This window comes from Lutra lutra, chromosome 3 (genome assembly GCF_902655055.1).
Source record: "Lutra lutra chromosome 3, mLutLut1.2, whole genome shotgun sequence".
In the NCBI taxonomy this organism is placed as follows: Eukaryota; Metazoa; Chordata; class Mammalia; order Carnivora; family Mustelidae; genus Lutra; species Lutra lutra.
In genome coordinates, this window is record NC_062280.1 from 3,823,705 (window position 1) to 3,846,402 (window position 22,698).

The window sequence follows — 22,698 nt, forward strand, 5'->3', positions numbered from 1 at the left end:
GGATTTCTGTATATTGATTTTGTATCTTGTGACTTTACTGAATTCATTTATCAGTTCTAGTAGTTTTTTGGTGGAGTCTTTAGGGTTTTCTAGAGTATCATTTCATCTGCAAATAGTGAAAGTTTTACTTCTTTGTTACCAATTTGGATGCTTCTTGTTTCTTTTACTGTCTGATTGCTTTGGCTAGGACTTCCAATACTGTGTTGAATATAAGTGGTGAGAGTAGACATCTTGTTCTTGATCTTAAGGGAAAAGCTTTGAAGTTTATTTCCCTATTAAGTATGATGTTAGCTGTGGGTTTTTCATATATGGTCTTTATTGTGTTGAGGCATATTCCCTCTAAACCTACTTTGTTGAAGGTTTTTATCATGAATGGATATTGTATGATAATGATCATATAAGTGGAACCATCCGGTGATTCTTTTTTTTTTTTTTAAGTCATTTCGGTAGTTTTTTGCTCGTTGGCATTCTGCCTGCCTATCTGCCAGTTACTGGGGTAGCTGTGGAAGTACTCATAGAGGAGCTTCAAATTGCTTTCATCAGACAGTTCCCATATACTCATTCCCACAGAAAATTATGTTTGAAGCTGATGTTTTAATTGTCATGGTTTTAAATAGTTTTCAGTTTCCAGAAGCTCAACTAAAATTTTTAAACTTGGAAAGGTTTAAATTTAAAGCCAATTAAGAATATTATAGTTTATTATATCATCATTAATCTTCATGTTTGAATATCTTTATCCATAAACTACCTTGAAAAGTCTGTTTTTTGAGGACATAAGCTCTGCAAAATAAAATTGTTATTATTGTTGATTAGTTCAGTATTTTATGTTATCCAAGTTTGCTAATATTTCAGCTTCTGGTTTTATGTACATTTGCTGCTTCATAGACTCTATATTGCGTACCATAATTTTTCTGCAAACTTTCTCAATTAAAATTCTGATTTATTTTTCAGTTTCTTATATTTTACAAAAGCTAGAGGATGATGTTGGATTGCTTATAGATTATAACCAGAATATCGATTTATATTTTTGTGGTGCTTTACAGTTATTTGATAGAATAGTTCTTTCTCTGTGGCCCATTTTATAGGAAATGAAAGTTAAACAATTTGATGGTTGAGTCCTAGGTTCATGCTAGTAAGCAGTGTTCTCAAAATTTTTGTCCCTGTCTTCTCATTCTGATTTCAGTTCTCTTCTTGATTCATCAGGCAGCTTTATAACATGCAGTGGTGTTTTCCATGAGATAGTAGTTAAATTAGACAATATTAGTGTGATTTGTTAAAATGTGAAAAAACAATGGCCAATGAATAGCCAGTTTCTTAACACCTGTTCTGTTTATTTACAGGATCTTGTTTCTCTCTGTAATTTCCATAACTATGATAATCTGAGACACTTTGCAAAAAAACTTGATCCTCGAAGAGAAGGCGGTGATCAAAGGGTAAGCAAAATTCTTATTTAGATTATTATGTAATATTTTTCTAAGAGAGAAAATGAGATTCACCTGTTTGAATAGAACTTAGTTTAAATGCTGGTGGCCTCATTATTTGCTAATCACAAATGAATGTACACAAATTGTTGACATATTTACCCTGGACGTGATAGTATATAGATGTGGCTGTTTTATTTAAATTTAAACTGGTTGCCTAGCAGCAGAGTTTACCCACCACCCATTTTTCTGCTATTTCAAGCAATTTTTTTAAGAATTGATTCTGTTAAAAAGAAGAATTAATTCTGTTCCAAGAAAACAACATTGGAAAGTGCTACAATGCTATAAAAGAAAGCCTTGGTTTTTTTTACTCTTAATATTTATCAGTTATAGTTTTAAAGTTTATTTTGATGTGGATGGATCTATAAATGGAAAAGGGATTATAGTATTAGTGAAAAATCTTTCAAAGCCTCATAGTTTTAGTGGCCACTACAGATGAAATACTTTCTATAAAAAGTGTTTGATACAGAATTCTTGACACTCTTATTTTAAAGTAATATTTGTTGATTTATCAGTGTGTTTGGCTTCATATTATTGCACATACATACTTTTTTTAGAGCTAATATTTAAGAGTCAGAACTTAAATTTCAGAAACAAGATTTTTTGTCTTCATAGTTACTCACTGGAACAAGGACTTGTTTTGAATTTTAATTAAATTCCTTTATATCCCATTTGGAAAATGTTTATAGTAGATAATTAATTAGACTTAAAGCTAATATGAAGCACTTAAAAGTAGAAATTATTTTTATGCATAGTAAGAAAACTTTCCTATTGTTAGTTCCAAAGTAACTTATAATAATATATGAGAATTATGCAAAGCCAACAGAATAGAAACTTCCATGAGCGTCATCATGAGTAACATGGAACAAAACATCAAATGGTGGTGGGTGAAAATGTTAACAGATTTTAATAACATTCATTGAAAAATACCGTTTTATAGCTTGGACCTTTCTTCACTCAAGTGCACTAATAAATTATGTATGTTGCTTGAACAACTAGCATTCCTTTGGACCATTGGACTATGAAAGTCTCCAACAAGAACTTGCTTTAAAAGAGACAGTATGGAAAAAAGTGTCACCTGAGTCAAATGAGGACATCTCTACAACTGTAGTATATAGAATGGAAAGTCTGGGAGAGAAAAGCTAAAGAAATGGGTTATAGTTTCAGAATGTTCTTCACTTAACCTCTCAAACATCTTTAGCTTTTTTGCATACTATAAATATTTATTTGAGTTTTTTTGTGTTCTCAACCTTGGGTGCTGGAGCCGTAAAGCTTTTTTTCCTTTTAATCTTTTGTATAAAGATAAGAGATTAAAAAGTGGATTTGTTGGTCTTTAAAAAGTATTTATAAATAAGTAAAGCAAATTTGCTTTATTTTTAAAGATGCAAAAAGGAAAAATTCCTTTAAATTTTTTCATGGTATAATTAAAATTTTAACTTAACCCTCATTTTAAAATAGTAAGAAATATTAATTTTTTGGTTCTAAAACCCACACATTGAACTCATAAATTTAGTTACATTTTGTTTTTTCTTTCCCAGTTTTAAAACTTACGTGATGTCTATAGGGGCAGTAGAAAGCTATTTCTATGCTAAATACAAAACTAAAAAGGCAAAATAATGAATCCCAAATTATTTAATATAGCAATAGATTATAAAATTAGCTTAAGTTTACATTTTATGCCATTTTTAGTGTTAGATTGCCTTTAAATTTTTTAAAACTTCATTTTAAATTTTATCAAATACTTTAAAATATAAATCATGTCTGTGCTTTTTTTATTTTGCAATTCCTCTATGTTCTGTCAAAATTGTCATGTACAGGAGTGTCTTATGTTACTAAAACATTCCAGCCAAAGAATTTCAGAAGTAAGATAATGACATTTCACTGTTAAGCTATAATGGTTACTCAGAAGGAGCAACAGTGAGTGTCCTCAAGTGAGATGTTTACCTAAACAGTTTTATTTTTGTATTACCCATGTTACTTTTTCTATGTTATATTTAAGTATGAATGGTGAAGTCTTGGGTTTTAGCTTTTAATATTTTTATTATCCTAATAATTTCACAAATGCTAATGAATCTTATATGATAAATTATAATGACATCTCATAAAGTTTGTTTTATTTGAACTCTTTTAGAGTACTTAGGAAATGAATTCAGTCTGATGGTAGTAAGCATACTACTAAAATGTTAGATCTGAATCCTTTTGTTTGGTTATAAAAATGCAATATTGAGAATCAAAACTTGTTTTTAAGAGAAGGACTATTTTGGATAATTTACAATGTTAATTTACAAAGTCTGTCTTGGCAAAGTGATTGTAAAATTCTTTAGGACCTATTCACACTTCTTCCTTCTTCCAAATATCTCTTCAGTTTTCTCCACATTATCCATACCTGCAAGGTATTTTTTGTTTTTATTTTATTCATTCTTAAACTTGTAGATTTTGGAGGGGCAGTGATGGGTTCTCAGGTCTAGAAGGAGAACTTGATAGTTGGTTTTTTTGGTTTTTTTTTTTTGTTTTTCTTTTTTAGTGTTATGGCATATATATGGTAGATAACGTCTATGAAAGTAAATAATAGTGTAATAAAACAGGTTTCACTGAGTAATTTAGATACTGGTTTAAATATAAATACAAAAAATTTGATCATATGATGTCTGGAACTTGGGAACTGTGATAATAGAAAAGGAAGTTCCCTTCCAAAGGTGTTGGTCAAAAGCTTTTTAGCTAACTTTAAATAATTATATGTTAATTTTTAGAGGATTTTATCAAGGGTTTTATGGTTACTTGAATATTTCTCTGATGTACATATGCATATGTCACTAGATGCTTCCGATTTGGCCATTTCCAAGGGAGAGGGTTTTTATTTGAAGCCCTCACCTCTCCAACACCTTTAAACAGTATCATTTGTACTCTGAGTTCCACCAAAGCCATTTGCAGTTGGGGAATGTCTTAATTGATAGATTGGGGAAAAAAGCTTTATTTTTTCCCCTATGCTCTAAATTGTTACATTTTACTATTGCATTTGGAGATTGGTTTTACTTTATAAAATGAAACTTTAATGTTTCCTATTGTGCCCATATATATAGATTTCAAAATTATGTTGTTAATGTATGGCACTTACATTGCTAAGGAGTAAATGCACACTTACCAGTGAAGTAATGTTATCTAGGCTAACTGTTTAAAGAATCTTGTGAGGGTGAGTATCCAGAAATTTTTGTAGGAAGTTATCCAAATGGAAGAAGACGGAAGATACTGTGAATAGGCCCCCAAACTTTAACAAAAAAAGAAAAAAAGAAGGAAAATCTTTGCCAGATTTAAGGACATTCTTTAAATCAATTCCATCAGTATTTTTAATGCCTTTTCAAATAAAGTTCTTGAAAAGTACCCAGTATTGTGGATTTAATGTTTCATGCCATTACAGATTCTTGATATTCAAGCATTTAGAAGTTAGCACATTTGTTTTTCTTTTTTTTTTTTCATTAATAACATTTCGTTTGAAATGCATATCCTTCCTGAGAAATACTTTATTTTAGCATAAATGTTGTGCATTTTATCTTAGTGTTTGGATTAAAACATTTGTGTTATTTAGCTTTCTTTTGTTTGCTTTGTATATTTAATAATGTACCTTTTATTTTCTAGTATGCCTACTTTTTGTATTGTACAATAAATTTATTTTAAGCTGATTTTATTGGTTTTTTTTTTTTTTTTGGTTTTTTTTTTTGATGAAAGCAACCCTAGCATTTTATGTACAAGTAGTTGGAATTTTAACTTAGAAAATTTCTTTTATGAAGATACTATTAAAAATGTTTTATATTTTTAATTCTGAGCCTGTTGTGAAGAGATACTGGAAATACTCAAAAGGGCTTTGTTTGATTTTTTTTATTCTTAAGTAAAGTATAGAGTTAGTGGGTTTTTTGATGGAGAGGACGTTTTCCTATTGGTTGTACTAGAAGTATTTGAATAAAGACTTTTCTCCCAATTTTTTTTTTGTTGTTTTTCCATTTGACAACTTAAAAAAAAGTCTACCCTGTATGCTGTTTATGCTTTCTGAGGAAGAGTATCACTGATGTTACTCACTTGTCACTGTTGTTTTATCTGTTGTCTAGTGGAAGAAAAACATACTGCTAAACCAAATGAAGAGTATCATAATACTGCTTTAGAGTTGTCATTCACAGCAGAATTTATATTGAGTGAAATAACTATAATACAGAAATTCACCTTACCTACGTTTTAAGGAATTTAGTTTTCAGAAGGAGCTTACTTCCTTCTGTATGTTTATACAGCACAGTCCAAATTATGAGGCTCCGTGCATTGTACAGTTTTATCTTCCTGATGATTTTCTTAATAACATTTTTCTCTTACTGTAACATACAGTAAGAGCTTACTGTAACATACAAAATATGTTTTAATCAACTCTATGTTCTTGGTAAGGCTTGTGGTCAGTGTAGGCTATTAGTAGTTAAGTTTTGGGAGAGTCAAAAGTTATGTGCAGATTTTCAACTACATAGGGGCCAGTGTCCCTAACCCCCACCCCAACATTGTTCAAGGTCAACTGTACTTTAAATATTCTTGTTTGATCAGATCTATCATTTGTATCCATAGAAGATGTCCCAAATATTTTGTAGAACTTTAAAACTATTTGAAAGGGAAATACCGTTGTTTATAAGAATTTGTATTTGTGGGATTTTTTATAAAGTTCTTTGGGGACTAGTAAATACGGAGTTCCAAGTGTCATGATATATTCAAAATGTATTGTTTCTGATTGCTTACTTTTAAAGATACACTTGGAATTTTTTTGTTGTTTTTAATCCATTTGAAGGAAAGGGAGAGGTGACTCAAAGAGCTTGGTGGTCTTGTCTGACAGTGTAGAGTTTTATAGGCATGTACGTATGTGGAAACAAACACTGATATATTCTGAAAAGGTATATATAAATTGTGCATGTTATATATGTATGTGTTTGTGAGTACATCTAAGTCTGTCTTTTTATCTGTCCGTCCATTTACCTATCCATCCATCCATGTTCTGAAAATCAGCAGCAATCTTTTCCACAGAGTATGTTATGTGTAAATGGTTCTTTGCTTTATTCCTATTCCAAGTTTTATCATAGAACTCTTTAATATTGTTGCTGTCCCCAGGATTTATAAGACATAACATATTTTACTTGTTCAACTTAACTCTAAAGATTGTGCTTTCTTTTTTTGTGCCTATTCGCTACCTGCACTGTCAGAGTAAGAGCGTAAGAGTATTGGGGAACTCCATAAAAGGGAAAACAAGAACATCAAATTTCATGTAGAAAGTTGACTTTATGGCAGTTTCTAAAATTTATTATATGGAAGGATTATATTCAACTTAAAATAAATAATGTACTTCTCATTTTGAATAGCTTATGGAATAGTTTTATTCTAAAAATTGTATACAATTTTTATTTTAAGAATGTGCTTTACTATTCATTTGTAAAATTTGGGTATTTCTTCTCATCGATCTTGAAAATGCTAGAATACAGCTTTTTCAAAAAGTAACATGATTTCTGCTCAGTTCCTTTACTATTTTACATTAAATGTAATATTTACATTGTGTAATAAAACCAAAACTGGATGTTGGTACAGCTGTTAGGATGCATCATGGCCATCCTTCAGATTTTCACTTAGGTTTATTCTGGATAGACTTTACCTTAGTCCATTCTTTGTCATGGAGTTCAAAGGCAAAATTAAACAGGAAAATATATTCAAGTTAATTAAGTTCAGCCACTTTTCTTTTATTTCAAATTGTAATATAGTTAAAACATTTGTTTCTTACACTGCATAAAAATGGAAGGAATTTCATTGGACTGGGAGAGAATTTCATTGGACTTTTATCCTCCTTCTCTCTTCCCCTGCCCAAGTTGTTTATCAAAGTGAATTCCATACAGACTTGAAGAAATTTAGAGTTACACTTAGTCTGTTTCAGTTTAGTTTTTAAAACTACTATAAAGGCATCTAGAGCAAAATCTATCAAACATAAAACAGAGCTGACGAAACGATGTTAGAGTCCTTAATTTCTTAAATAGTAATAGAAAACATACTTACTTTTTAAAAAGAAGATGTTAAGGATGGGGCGCCTGGGTGGCTCAGTGGGTTGAGCCGCTGCCTTCGGCTCAGGTCATGATCTCAGGGTCCTGGGATCGAGTCCCACATCGGGCTCTCTGCTCAGCAGGAAGCCTGCTTCCCTCTCTCTCTCTCTCTGCCTGCCTCTCCGTCTACTTGTGATCTCTCTCTGTCAAATAAATAAATAAAATCTCTAAAAAAAAAAAAAAAAGAAGAAGATGTTAAGGAGACCAGTCATAAATCTTTGTACCTAATGAAGTGATTCTTTTATACAATAGTTTTAAAATGTTCTTTTTTACTTATATTTTGAAATATGAAAGGTCATTAGTTTTAAGGTTGACTTTACCATTTGTTTTGTGGATTGTAGATCTACTATAGTGAATTTTAGAAGTTGTAGTTATAGAGATTTTTAAGATATGCAGATATGTAAAGCCTATGTTGATTAGGCTTTATAATGGCTTTCTAATCAATTACATTAACGTTTGACTAAAATGAATGACACAAATTAGCACTTGAGGGCATTGTTTTTCTTTGTGGTATCTGTGTATTTTTTTGCATGAATTACTTTTTATTGAGAACTGTTATGTATGGGGTTAAAAAATAAGAGAGTTTGATTCTTGGTGCCAAATGTTGCGATGAACTTGAAAGAAAGAGTAATGAAGTGACAGATTTTGGCAGTTGATCTTATGACACCATTATTAGACTTTTCAACTCTAAATCTCATTTACTAACTCAGAAATATTAAATCTCAATGATAAAGAACAGCTTGGTATATCTATTTTTAAGCCAAATTTTGACATCTGAGGATATGATTTTTCTGGACATAGTATTGTTAAAAATAATGATTTTTTTTTTTTCATTAAGTATTTACCTTGCTAAGAAAAATATTTCCAATGCTAATACCTCAGATTATTGAAATTATCTATCTGGAAGGCTTAGCTTTTAAAAGGAATAGTTCTTTTTTTTTTTTTTTAAAGATTTTATTTATTTATTTGACAGAAATCACAAGTAAGCAGAGAGGCAGGCAGAGAGAGAGGGAGGAAGCAGGCTCCCTGCTGAGCAGAAAGCCCGATGTGGGGCTCGAACCCAGGACCTGGGATCATGACCTGAGCCGAAGGCAGCGGCTTAACCCACTGAGCCACCCAGGCGCCCCTAAAAGGAATAGTTCTTACTGATCAAGTTTTAGGTTTGCTTCCATATTAACATGACTGGTAATTTTTGTTTATATAATGAAAATCTCCTCTGTCTAGTAATTCCATTTGGTGCCCTGAGTTACAGTTTTAGTTCATATTCTGTAAGCAGCTGAAGAATTTGTTTTATTTTTTTTATTTTTATTTTTTTATTTTTTACAGCTTTATAAACATATATTTTTATCCCCAGGGGTACAGGTCTGTGAATCACCAGGCTTACACACTTCACAGCAGTCACCATAGCACACACCCTCCCCAGTGTCCATAATCCCACCCCCCTCCCAACCCCCCTCCCCCCATCAACCCTCAGTTTGTTTTGTGAGATTAAGAGTCACTTATGGTTTGTCTCCCTCCCAATTCCATCTTGTTTCATTTACTCTTTTCCTACCCCCTTGACCCCCCATGTTGCATCTCCTTAATTGAGGGGCGCCAGGGTGGCTTAGTCAGTTAAGTGTCCGACTCTTGATTTCAGCTCTGGTCATAATCTTGGGGTTGTGAGATCGAGCCCTGAGTCAGGCTCCGCCCTGGGCCTAGAGTCTGCCCAAGATTCTCTCTCTTTCCCCAGTAACATGCTGTCTCTTTAAAAAAATAAAATAGATAAGAATCCCATAACTGCACTTGAAAGTAATCTTAAAGTTTATCCAGTGCAAACTCTCACTTTTCCAGGTTTCTTAACACCTTGCTTTCTCAGTTAACATAAGTACAATATTTTTTTCTCTGTCTTGTTGGAGTTGGTCTGTTTTGTGTTTTGTTACAACAGCCTTTTGTGTATTGGTTATTTGTAAAGAAAAGCATAATTGACAGTAGTTAATATGACTAAGTTATTTGGCACACTGATTGTCCCATCAAAAATGTAGTTATAATACTTAATTGTAGTTTTCTAGTAAACAGCCTTATGCCTCAGTTTATAAAGACTAGTAAAGTTAGAAGTGAATGTAACAATTATACAGTAGTTCTGAAAATAAAGCACTACCCTGGAACTTTTGAAAGAAAGGAAGTATCGCAAAAACGTGACTCTAAAAATAAATGTTGCAGCATTTGCTTTTTAAAATAAGTTTCTGTGGGTTTAGGTCACATATCTAAGTGAAAAGGTCAAATACGCAAAGGCTATTGCAGTTCTAAACAGATGTTCTCTAGGAGAAAAAAATTTTTTTTGCAAGTTAATTTTTCCCAGCATATACTATGCAAAATATCTAGATAATTTCCTTTGTTTTTATTTTATATATTTGGATCTCTGGGTGACTTCAGAACATGGCATCTCAGTTGTCCATATATAATTCTATCACGTATATTGTCCTTAGCTCCAGTGTCCATTTAATAGTTCTGGGACTTTTATTTTTTCTTTATGAAGGAAATTTATATTGCTGTTCTTGAAAAGCGTTACTTTTTAAAAGCTTTTGTTGACTTAGAAATGTTGCAACTTAAAATTGTGTTATTCTTTAAAAAAAAAGTATGCGTTACTTCTCAAAATTTAAGCTTACCTAATGGCGGGCTCTTTTCTCCACAAGTTTATATAGATGAGAACCCAGACTTCTAGGAGACTGGCTCTTATGCTATATAAACTGCTTGTTTTCACGTTGCGCTTACTAAAATTAGAGTGGTCGGAAGTTCTCCCATGAGTTATACTATTTATTCATATTTGGACCATTCCATTGGAAAATTAAAATTAAAATCATGATCTTTAGCCTCTTGCTAAACTTTTCTTTCTAATTACTACGTTTCATTATTTTGTATGTGCCTTTCACAAATCATCACTAAGGGGCAATTACAATTATCCTTTGAGGGTTCATTTAGTTCCATTACATGAGATTAATTATGTTGTATAAAACCATGGTATAAATTATTCATTGGACTCCATCCATATTTTGTTGTTTTGTTCTCTCTCACAGTCACAATTAAAGATCCTAATTGAAAAATACAAAACAAATTAATTTCAAGTATTCTTTCTTTAACTTTTTCCTGTCATAACTTATTTTTGGCTGAAAATGAGGTAACATAAAAATTATATCAAAGTTACTCAAAATGGGTTTTCATTTTCAAGCCTTTGTATTGTGATATGTTCATTTCCAAATCTTTTAGGTATTGTTGACATTGGCCATTCTAGAATTATTTTCTTTAAAAAGTTAAAAACATGAGTGTTAAAATTCATGCTTTTTTTTTCATTATGATAGAGTCTACTGTTGGTAATTTAATATTTTGCCTTCAACTTTGAATACAAAATCTGAGTCCAGGTCTCTGCCCAAGATTTACAACATAAATAAAGAAGTGAACTAAATAATATTGTTTCTACTTTGAATTGAAATGAATGTTACATTTTTTGCACAATGAAACTTTATTAATATCTCTTGATGAAATTATAGAACAAGTGATTTTGTTAAGATTCTGTGGGGACTAATACAATTAACCCTTTTAAATCATACCAATAAAATATTCCTGCCTTAATGTCTCTTCTTTTTACCTGAAAGAGAAACTTTAGAGCATGGTTTTAAGGAGGTGGGGGAATAGAGCTTAACTTTCTACTTATGTGTTTGTGAAGTATTTCAACTAAAACACGGTATTACAACAAAACTTAGGGTACCTATGACTTTTTTTCACCTGAAGGAGAAACAAAGGAACAAGAAAACTAATTTGCTATGTTTTTAGCCAAGTAATAAAAACTTGAGAAGCTTTAATTTTTATTTTGTCTCTGTTGTGCACTTTTATTTTACATCCACCATATATGTCTGCCACAGAACCAGCAGTGCTGTTTATTTGGTATCCCTTACATGTTGGGCTTGGTCATGTAATGGTCATGTAATGGTCTCATGTATTAGTGCATTTACCTCATGTTTGGGGACTCTGGATAGAGGGCTGTTGCTTTGTTTGCATATGGAGTTTTGTAGTTATGCTTTGCAAAAATCCCCATTCAGTGCTATTGTGAATTTTAGAATTTTGTTTTAGTTAAGGATTTAGAATCTTCTGCAAACGTTCTCAATAAATTGAAACTTGGGGTTTACCTAGTGCTTTTTGGACTTAAATAGGATCAGTGAATGCTGGAAGTTGGGCATAGGATCTGGGTGGGTAACCCAATGTGATATAAGGCAGGAAATTTTTCTTTTTCTTTTTGGCATGAACTTCTGAGTCTTGATTTCTACCTTAAAAATTTACATAAATGTTATTCTCTTTTACCTGTTCTAATATTTTTTTAAAGATTTTATTTATTTATTTGACAGACAGACATCACAAGTAGGCAGAGAGGCAGGCAGAGAGAGAGAGGGAAGCAGGCTCCCTGCTGAGCAGAGAGCCCGATTCGGGGCTCGATCCCAGGACCCTGAGACTATGACCTGAGCCGCAGGCAGAGGCTTAACCCACTGAGCCCCCCAGGCGCCCCTGTTCTAATATTTTTGAAAACACAGTATTTACTACAGGTTCTGTGACTAACCTTTTCTCCAGAGTTGGAGTACAGTTGGCTTCAGGAAGTGTACCATTATCATTCACTCTGATACAGGTAATGGTAAATCTATAAAAAGTCTTAATCACAGGTTTGAAGTTACCATTTGCACCTAAAATTGGCAGCGATTTTAAAAAGAATGTCTCAGTTATGCCTGCCCCTGTACACAAAAATCTTGGAAGTCTAGCGTTCCTTTCCCATCCCCTTGTCACAAGAAGCCTGGGCAGCGTACCAGACTAGAACCTGAATATACAGTGACCGGTCCTCAAAGTGTGGGCCAAAAATGGAGGTGATCCCAGTTTGCTAACCCAGGGATCTTGCAGTTTTCTGGAGACTACTCTTTTGCTTTCAGAGTCAGTAATTTCAGTCAACTCGAGCAATGGTGTCTGCCCAATACACCATCCGCCAGAAACTTGATAACAATCAAAATTTGAAAATTTTAAAAGCATAACTTTTAGCACTTACTGTGACTTAACTATGGGTTAACCAGGGCAACGTTTTGAGAATTTTTTTTTATCCCCCTAAAGTCTATGAAGTGGGTGCTGTTATTACCTCTGTAGATTTGTATAGATCTTCAAAGTTCCCTGAAATCACAAATTCTTAGATCTGTAGAACCAGGATTTGCACTCAGGCAGTTTTGGTTCCAGAGCCCGTTGTCTTTGACCACAGACCTATATTATTTCCTTTGCAAGATGTAAGTGGAGCAACTTACGCCTCCTTGTTAATAAAATTGGGATATTCCCTGAAATTTAAGGACAGTAACAATTTCAAGAGTGCCTTGACAGAACAAAAAAAGGGAAATTTCATGTTGAACAAGGTTATTCCTGTGAGAATTTCAGTTTTCACTATAACATATATAATGCAGGCAGTGTCTCCATCACATTTCACTAATATCTCCGGATAAGTGAGAAAATTAATTCCAATGTAATTTGACCATACTGGACAACAAGTCAGCCCCCAACTATTACAGTGAAATAATTTTGAGCTAGCTTTTTATGTGTTTTCATTACTTAAAAGTTTCCTTATTGTATATTCCTACAGCATTAATATAAACTAGTGCACTCTAGTGCCACTCTCTCAGCACTAAAAGCTGATGTTTATTATAACTCTTTAAAACTTAGATTTGTTTTTAAATCTTTGTGTCGTGTCTTCTCTAAATGTCTGTTAGCTAACCTCAATTTATTAAAACCTTTATAAACCCTGACTCCATAAAGCTTTTCATAGAACTCAATTGTAGGGGTTTTTATTGATCTTATATATAAGAGTTCCAGGATCTGAAACCTTGATATCCAAAAACGAATTCATCTTTGGTTCACATCTGCACACGCGTCTTTAGAATAACATTTTTTTAGACACAAGCTAGAATGATTCAGTGATAAATTTTGTATTCTCATCTACAGTCATTTATAGTTCTTGTATATGCATTTTATTTTAATGATAATGTTTGACACATTACAATTTTTAATGATAATTTTTGATACAAACAAAATCACAGAAACATGCCATGTGTACTGAACTATGAAGAAACACAATTCTGCTACGAAATTATATCTAAAAAGATAACTTCTGCCTATCCCAATGCCCTTAGGGAAACTGATAGTAAATGTACCCATTTTCCAATTAAATGGTTCTTCCAATATTGCTTTTATAATAGTGTGGTAGGGTATAAGAGTGGACAGATACTTCATTCTTTTTATGAAGTTTCTTTTCCACTGAAGTGGCTCTAAGAAAGTGGTCAGGACTCTTCTGATTTCTTGGTTTCTAGGTCCCCAATTCAGTACTATTAGTCCCTATTTACTTAGTTATCAAACAACTTTTCATCTATATACCAAGAATTTTGTTTTCCTCTTGTTTGAGTTTTTTCTTCTTCATTTCTGGCATTACATATAGATCTACCAATGTCTAAGATTAGATCCAATTATATAATTGCAAAAGTAAAACTTTTCAAAAATTCTTTTCCTACTGAGAACCAGTTATCTCTCAGTATTTCACTAGTTTTTGTTTAAGCAGCAGACAATTAGTTTGAGATACTTAGCCAATTTGATTTGATGGAGTAGTTCAGACTTTGTATAATTAGCTTGAGCATTATCCTATTGTTAATTCACTGGTTGCTTCTGCATTCAGTCAGTACTTGTCTCTTGCCTGATACACGCTAGATACTGCGGAGTACTTAGGATATGTGATAGTGAGCGTGGTCAGGACCTTGCCTATTTGCAATCTAGAAGAGGATGCAGATATCGAAGGAGTAATTAATATTTAAAATGGTGATAAGTGATCTGCTCATACTGATGCATATAGATGTAGTACATTTTAACATTGTGGAGACGAAATGGTATATACGAAGTGACACTTTTTATACAGCTACACAGCAGACTTCATGAGATAAGTGTGCAGCATAGTTCAAGTAGCAGAACGTGCGCACCAGTCTTCACTAAAGCGTACCTCTGGGAAGGAGGGGAATGAGTGCACGGAGAACACGCAGCTATATCCGTCATATTTTATTTCTTTAAGAAATAAGCAAATATAAGAAATGACAGAAACAGAGTGCCAGCAGAGGGTATAGCAAAAAACAAACATTTTGTCGGTTGAGTAGGTGCGGTTGGTTTTTTCTGAAAGGTGTTAGTTAAGTTCTGGATGAGTGAGAGGGAGGGTGAGGGTTAATACAGTAGCTTGCCTTGAAGGCCCAGGGACAGGAAGGAGCACATGGTGAAGGTGAAGGAAGGCAAAAATGATGGGAGAAGGGGTGAGGCAAAGTGACTGGAGATTGGCCCTGGATGAGTCTCCAAAGACCACATGGGGTAAGGTGGGCTTTGTATCTTAATGTACATTTGAACTTGGTTTAATATCTACATTTTTAACAAGCACCCCGGGTGTTTCTGCTGCAGACTGTTCTCTGAATACAGCTTGGGAAATATTTATGTAGGATCTTGCTTGCCACATTCAGAGTTTTGGACTATTTAAGATGCAGTGGGAAACTTCAGGGCTTGTAAGAAGGGGAATTACATGATTTGGCTTTAAAATTCTGCTTTGTATTGAATGGATTAGAGGCAGACAAAAGTTGAGTTCTGGGCCTGAGATGAGCTGTGATAGTGGCTTAAAGGGGGAAATCGATGGGAGAACGGTAGACAGGAGAAATGTTGAGGAGATGAAGCTTGGCAGTGCCTGGTGATCCATTTGGTGGAGGAAAAGAATGAGAATGTCACATGGACCACCAGGGTTTCGTGTAAGTGATAGAGCAGATGGTGCTGTGTTACTAAGATGGAGAACGCTGGGGAGGCAGACCTTGGGAGTACAGGGAGAAATGAATTTTGGTTATGGTAACAATTAAGGGTCTGACTAGATATCAAGAGTAGGATTAGTAGCGGTTTAGATGAATGCGGTTATTCTTCTAATATATCAAGAAGTTTGGGGTTAGAAAATCCAGGATGTGCAGCATCTGTAAGATAGACTGCAACCAACCTTAGTGTGTTGGCTTCAGACTTCCTGCCTGTCACCTTAGAGTTGCAAGATAACTGTTCCACCTTTAGCCTCACTCGCATGGTCACAGTGGAAGAAGAAAAGAAAGAGGGATACCTAAATCAGATCAGTTTCCAGAAATCCATCTGATACCAGACTAGCTACAAGGGAATCTAAGGAAGAATTTTTATCTGGCACATTGCTATCCTTAATTAGTAGAGATTCTTTTGCATGAATGGGGTAGGGAATAGATAGATCATAGATAGGCAATTGGCAGTGGGAGAAAACTAACTTCCATTTGCCATATTTATATTTTTGAGATACCCAAGTAGTGATGTTGAGTATCAGATATAGGCCTAAATACTTAGGAGAGTGGTCTGAGTTGGAGAAAGATTTCTGTAAGTTGTTAGCGTGGAGAGAGTAGATTTGAAACTGTCAAGCTGTGTGAGATTGCTCCAGAAGACAGTGCAGAATGAGAGGAACCTTAAGAGACTCCCATTTTAAAAGTAGTATAGTACACAGGGGGCGCCTGGGTGGCTCAGTGGGTTAGGCCGCTGCCTTCGGTCAGGTCATGATCTCAGGGTCCTGGGATCGAGCCCCGCATCGGGCTCTCTGCTCAGCAGGGAGCCTGCTTCCTCCTCTCTCTCTGCCTGCCTCTCTGCCTGCTTGTGATCTCTCTCTGTCAAATGAATGAATAAAAAAAAAAAAAAGTAGTATAGTACACAAGTCTCCCACTACGGACAAATGTCCCATTAGAAGAAAATCCAGCATCATACAGTAGAAGTCAAGAAAGAGTATTTTAAGAAATTTGGAACAACTATACCAAAGCAGATTAGCATTAAGTAAAATGAGGGGTATCCATTTACATTACATCTTTCCTACTTTTCTTTTGGTGTTAAAATGCCCTTTTATTTAGTAAATGATATCTGTAGATGGTGGCACTATTTTATTATATGTGCTCAGAAAATTTTAAAAGCGGCAAGTCCATACTGGTCATCTCCTCCCCACAGTTATGAAAATTTTCTTGGCTTTGAGATTTAAAGGTCAGAGAACTATTGGGAGTAGAGCAGGTTTGGCTCCTGATTGGAAAAAAAAAAAACAAAAACAGTAAAGAAGGAGAATTTGAAATAGATACAGGAGAGCGGAAATGACCAGCAAAGTGATGTTTCTAGAAAGAAATGGAGCTCTCAGCACAAGTCGGGGGATTGGCTTTGGTGGGAAGAAAGCATCTCTTCCAATAAATTAGGACATCGAGAGGTTGGTAAGTAGGTTTGCAGACATGGTAGGGAGAAGTGAAGTTACTGGCCATTGGTTTCCATTTCCTAAGAGTACGAAGAGGCTTTCTGCTGAGAATGAGTTGAGGAGTTGGTGGGAGGCTGTGCGGTTCAGGGCATAAAGAAGATGGAAATGTTTATTCTTGAAGCGTGGGGCAGAGCTGAAGAAAATACAGCAACATTGTCAGAATAGTATTGAGGTCGGTAACCCTGGATTTGCAGTGACGCTAATCTGCTGTTGCCCCCGCCTCCCTCCCCCCATTATCCTATAGCCGCACTCCAGATTTAGGTTCAAGGGCTGCAGGAGATCAGGCGAAGGATTTTAGAGCATTTACTAGAGAGTGATTTTTAACAGTAGCCTTGGGAATCTACTTTAGACCCTCCCTATATAGAAGACATTTAGGCTTTTTCCTTTTAAAATTTGATTCTACTTAAAGAATTTTCACTCACAGATGAGTTCCGTGTATAATTTTGCCATGTCCATCCTCCTTTCTTCAAATAAAATATTACTGATAAGAATTATGAATGTTAAAATACAGATATATGCTAAGAAGTCTCATGATAAGCCCCAAGAATGGTGCTCGAGTGACTTTTTTTTTCTTTTTTGCCTATTTATATATTTTTTTTCACACAGTGTTACACTGCATTATTTTTAAGGGTCTTAAAAATACCCTATTCTCCAGCAGCTTCTTGTATATGTGCTGGAGGAACCTGTTAGCATAATTCAATGATATTACGATGTCTATGAAAGTGCTTTGAAAAGTGCACAGTGCTAGAAAAACAGATGTGATTTTGCCTGCTCTGTGTGTTGTCCATAAAGTCGGCATGTTAGACTTTCCGCAATAAAACCGTAAAATAAACATTAAAGAATGTAGAGAATGAAGTATGGCTCTCTGGAGATGAGACTTACTTTCTAGAATCGAAGCAGTCAGTAAGAATGTATTGTGGTTGGAGTAACTAGAATATTGGTGTCCCCGTGCCTTGCTTTGTCGTAGCAGCATTGACGGCGTGCGAGGCACAGATAATCCTTTAAATTGAAGATGTAATTCTGTCTCTACTGCTGCTTTTCTTAGAAAAGAACCTTATCTCTTTTCAGGGATCTTGTGTATATTTATCTTTAATTCCTACTAGACAGTGTGAGAATCTTTTTTTTTTTTTTTAAGATTTTATTTATTTATTTGACACAGATCACAGGTAGGCAGAGAGGCAGGCAGAGAGAGGAGGAAGCAGGCTCCCTGCCGAGCAGAGAGCCCGATGTGGGGCTCGATCCCAGGATCCTGGGATCATGACCCGAGCCGAAGGCAGAGGCTTCAACCCACTGAGCCACCCAGGCGCCCTGAGAATCTTTTAATTCTGTTTGCCCTGACCCTGTTTTGTTTGTTTTAAAGTACGTACAAGCATTTGATGACCGTTTTCTTCTCTTTCTGTCCTATTCTTTGATCTTAGTTTCTTTGACTCTTTGGGGTTTTACCTACTTTTTTTTTAGTTAATGATAATTGTAAATGAACATGACATTTGATCGTGCCAGAAGTGTGACACCTTGTCCTCTGTCTGAACACACTAATGTTAACCAGGCCTCATGGAGTTTTACAAATATTTGTATAAGAGAGAAAGAGAGGAAGACAGCGAATATGAAACTTTGGTAGTTTTCTGTGCATATCAGTACTCCTGGGTTTGTCCCATGGAAATGCACTTCTGTTCTTCAGGGAAACCACTGCCTTTGCCCTTGCTCATTTCAGTTTTCTTCCTCTTTGTTGCTGGATTCTCAATTAGGAATGCTGTCATGCCACACAAAGATACGTTGTTGGCTACTTTTATGCTTGGCTGTGAAGGGAGGGTTGCTAATGGGCCCATTGGTATTTTTTAGGCCATTCATTGGCATTTACCAGAATAACATGAACCACTGAGAGAAGTTACTTATTTGCTGCTAATGCTGTAGCAATCATACTTGCTATGTTCACATCGATCCAAAACTCATATTTCACTTTTAAAGACTTCAGTGCAGAGACTGTGGATATCTTTAACTTTTTTCCTTTTGTGGCATTGATATGCCAAGTTGAATGATTTTTGTTCCTCTATTTTCAGTTAAAAACAAAATACCTTTGGTTAGCACCTCAATAGAAAATTAGTATCTCTGATTTTCCTTCGAACTTCCTTATTTGCTATTTTCTGATTTTAGTCTTGATATTGTATTGATGAGGAAATCTCATCTCAGGTTTTGTTAGGAAATCTGCAGGAGATCCTGCGAAGTGCTTGAGAGCAGCTGAGCCCAGAGCAGCAGTCAGACTGGGCATGAGCTCTCACTCGGCCACATTACTTTGCTGGAGTTAATTTAAATGCATTAGCCTTCAGTCTCCTGTCCCTTGAATAATAACAGACAGTAACACTTAAAGCACTTAGCTCAGTCCAGAGAGAGTAGGTGCTTCATATTATTTATTTTTTCCAAATAATATACAATCTGAATTTTTGTCTTCATGGGTTGTCAGATTTCTTTGATAGAGTCGCGACTTCTTAATTTAAGAATAACTAAAATTATTTCAGGTTAATCTGTTCAGAGAAATTTTGAAAATGGTCTTCTTAGGAGAGTTTGTTCTTTAGTCAAGCAGAATGCAGCGTTTGGACCTGCCATTTTGAAGTTAGAGTTTGTAAGTGAAATTTCTGTGCTCCTCTTTAGGGTAAAATTTACTATTCAATTTATTCCTCTCTATTATAGTTATCCTATGAGCACCTCCTGCATTAAAAATTTGGAAGTGTCATGAAATTGCTGGACTGTTATTCCCTGAAGGGATTTTCTCTAATCCTCTGATCATGTCAGTTTGGATTAATTTTGTCTGCACGTAGCAGATTAATAATTGTGTCTGAGTAAGTCAGTGGAAAAGCTTGGGAGCGCGTGTAACCTCCTACTCACCTTCCACTTTCTAATCACAAAAGTACTATAATTTTGTTTTTACGTGGCCATATGATATTTAATAAGATCATATTAAATATATGAATATTAAATAAGGGAAAGAGGTGCGGGTTTATATTTATTTCTACCCTTGTTGGTAGGAGATTAATTTTTCTTTAGCCATACTATGATAGGTTTATATTTCTTAATGTGACTTTAAGAAAAATATTTATGAAAGAAGGTTGAAAACTTATTTTCATTTAAAGGCTCTAAAAGGCCAAGTTGGCATGAAGCTTTTAAAGCAGAATTGGATCTGGAGTGATGATGGTTTATTTAACAGATGAAGAAGAGTGTCTGTCCCGTGGCAACAGATACTGTAGTGAGCTGGAAATGAGAGAGCGGCTTATGTCACACTAGAAGTCGTAGGAACAGAGGGATGCTTTTTCGGTTACGTGCTTTTTCTTCTTTCATTAAAGCCTTTTCAAAGGGCTGCATTAGTCTTTGTATGAAGACAGAAGCCAATAAGGAAAAACAAGGGTAAGCCACAGTGTTGCAGTTGGTAGCAGAGTTGGAAATAAAATACTTGGAGTAAAGCTAATGAATCGGTCCTCCCTTCCTTCCTCCCTCTTTGTCTCTCTTCTCCAGCCTTTCCCTCCCAGCCTCCCCTGCTTTCTTCTGCTATTTAGCAAAGGACCTTTATGGATTAGAACTAAATTGCCATTTCATCCTTTGGTTTTCTTCTGTCCTTTGGATAGCAGTGAGGTGTACTAAGGACTCACATTACCATGGTGTAGTTGTACAGAATTGAGAATGTAGCCCAGCTACATTACTAATTCATATGCTATATGACCTTGAGCGAAGGCCCTTAACCTCAGTGGTAGCAATAAATAAAATATACCTATAATTTTATTTTATAGCCAGCCTATCAGAAATGTTTAAAAACAATTACAACTTTTTAAAATGTTGAATTTTTCAAGGTTGCTCATTATATAAGTGTAAAGTGGTGTTGTGTAATTCTAATTGCTTCTTGTACAGAATTAAGGCGTTTGGGGAAAGGAGACAAAAGCCACACCATTCAACTTTTACACAGGCTTAAAATGAACAGACTGATAGGATTGGAGAGTTAGGAATGTCTTGTTTTAGAATTATAAAATTGATAGAATCTCCAACTGCTTTTAGCTATTTTGGAAAAAAAAAGTATAATTTTGATATGCCAAGCGTGCTAGTGTTAAAGGAACTCATGTGAACTGGTAACATTTTTGTCCCACTGTTGTCATGACTTTGTATAAATAAACTAAGATACGGTTGTCTGGTTCTGGCAGGTTCTGACACAGAGATTTGATAAGAAAAATGTAGTAGTACTGGAAAATATGCAGTATGAAGGGAAAACTGGTTAACAATTTATAAATTTTTAGTGGCTACATGCCCAAGTGAAGTTTCTCTTTACTCTGGAGAAGCAGACATTAAACATCCGAGCCCTTCATGTATAGGCCACTGTTGAACTCTGTGTGTTCTGCTGCTTTGTACCAAGGAGCGATTCATCACGACAGATGAATCTGTCTCAGCAGTTGATGTCAACTCCCTGTTGTCTACACTGGCCTTCTTGACAGGTATTTTAAAGGTAACATAACCCAAGTCTCTGCTGGGAATTAGGGGACTGAGCCTCAATCGGTGGTGAGCACACCCACATCCTTTGCGAGGCTGGCTTGGGGTCGCACGCGGCCTCTCATAGGCTGTCCTCACCCTCCAGTTTGGCTCACAGTGCTCGTCGCTCCAGAGGATGTGCCAGTGTAGCTGGGGAGACCAGGAAGTGCGCCGTCCCTAAATGAAATAACACTCCATCTGCTGTCTCAGAGCTGTTAAACTGTTCCATTTTCTTTCTTGGCATTCTGCTCAGAGCTCATTTCGTGATTTATGCAAACCTTAAAAATATAGGTGGCTATTTGCTGGCGTAAATGTGGTTTTAAATGGTGCCCGTGCCTGTGCTCCCCCCTAGTGTCTTTCTGTCGAGAAGTGCCCTGACACTCATTTTGTGACCGAGCTCCTTCTCGTCTTGATCTATGACTTGGACTAAATTCAGTCCTGCAGCTAGCTTTTTGTTTTCATGGGATGAATACTACGTTTCCATGTTACCCTTTAATAATTTGTTTAGGGCAAGCTAGTATTTTTCCCCCCATAAATCACAGAGCCTTTGTACATTACAGTCTCCTGATTTTTTTCCTCGTTTTGTGTTTCTCTCTGAGCTGAAACACGCTTGTGAGTAGAGTGTTACACTCTCAGTGAAATGATTGTATTCTAAAACCAGCCATGCTTGGGCCTTATTTAATATGTAGTTTTAGAACTTTGGAAATACTGCATAATTAAGTGACACATACAATGTATAAAAACTCTCTTCAGACTAGCTTGGTCTGAATTCAGAATTTTATAAAGGGGATGTAGTTCTTCTTGCATGCAGTCCCTGGAAATCATCAAGGACTTATGGCTCAGAAGGACTAATATACTTTAAAGAATAAGAACTACGGGTAGTTAATGTATTAGTGGGATCCATGTTGGAACTCTGGATCTCTCTTGGGTGGTAGAGGAGATAAGTAAGACACGTAAGTAAATCTGCCATATGCGGTAGTGCCGTGGGGAGGGAAGTGTCGGAGAAAGAGATGACTTCTGATTGAAGAGATCGGACTAGAGCTCGTGGAGAGGGGCTGCAGATCACCCTGCAGTGAGAAATGGGTGGAGAAAAGAGGCTTTCAGGCAGTGAAAAGTGTGTACTGTGGCTTCGTAGGAGCAAAAGTTACATTCAGGGTTGTAGTGGGAGATACCGGGTCTGACTGATGACCCCTTGGCACATGCTGTCACAAAACAGTGTGCAGGCAACGGGCAACGGGTCACATGGAGAGTGGAGGCT

At 35.3% G+C, this 22,698-nt stretch overlaps 1 protein-coding gene across 3 annotated transcripts in view; it reads left to right on the forward strand.

The window, feature by feature from the left end:
* GLS (glutaminase) overlaps positions 1-22,698 on the forward strand; it is an 81,866-nt gene that overhangs the window by 50,438 nt on the left and 8,730 nt on the right. Inside the window, exons 14-15 of one of the 3 annotated variants that reach the window (XM_047720618.1) lie at positions 1,341-1,433; positions 2,481-5,158. In XM_047720618.1, the coding sequence (XP_047576574.1) occupies positions 1,341-1,433; positions 2,481-2,627 (240 nt within the window). In that variant the 3' untranslated portion in view covers positions 2,628-5,158. Of the gene's footprint in view, positions 1-1,340; positions 1,434-2,421; positions 5,159-22,698 lie in introns of those variants that run through there. The other 2 variants (XM_047720619.1, XM_047720617.1) reach the window with 2 other exon arrangements.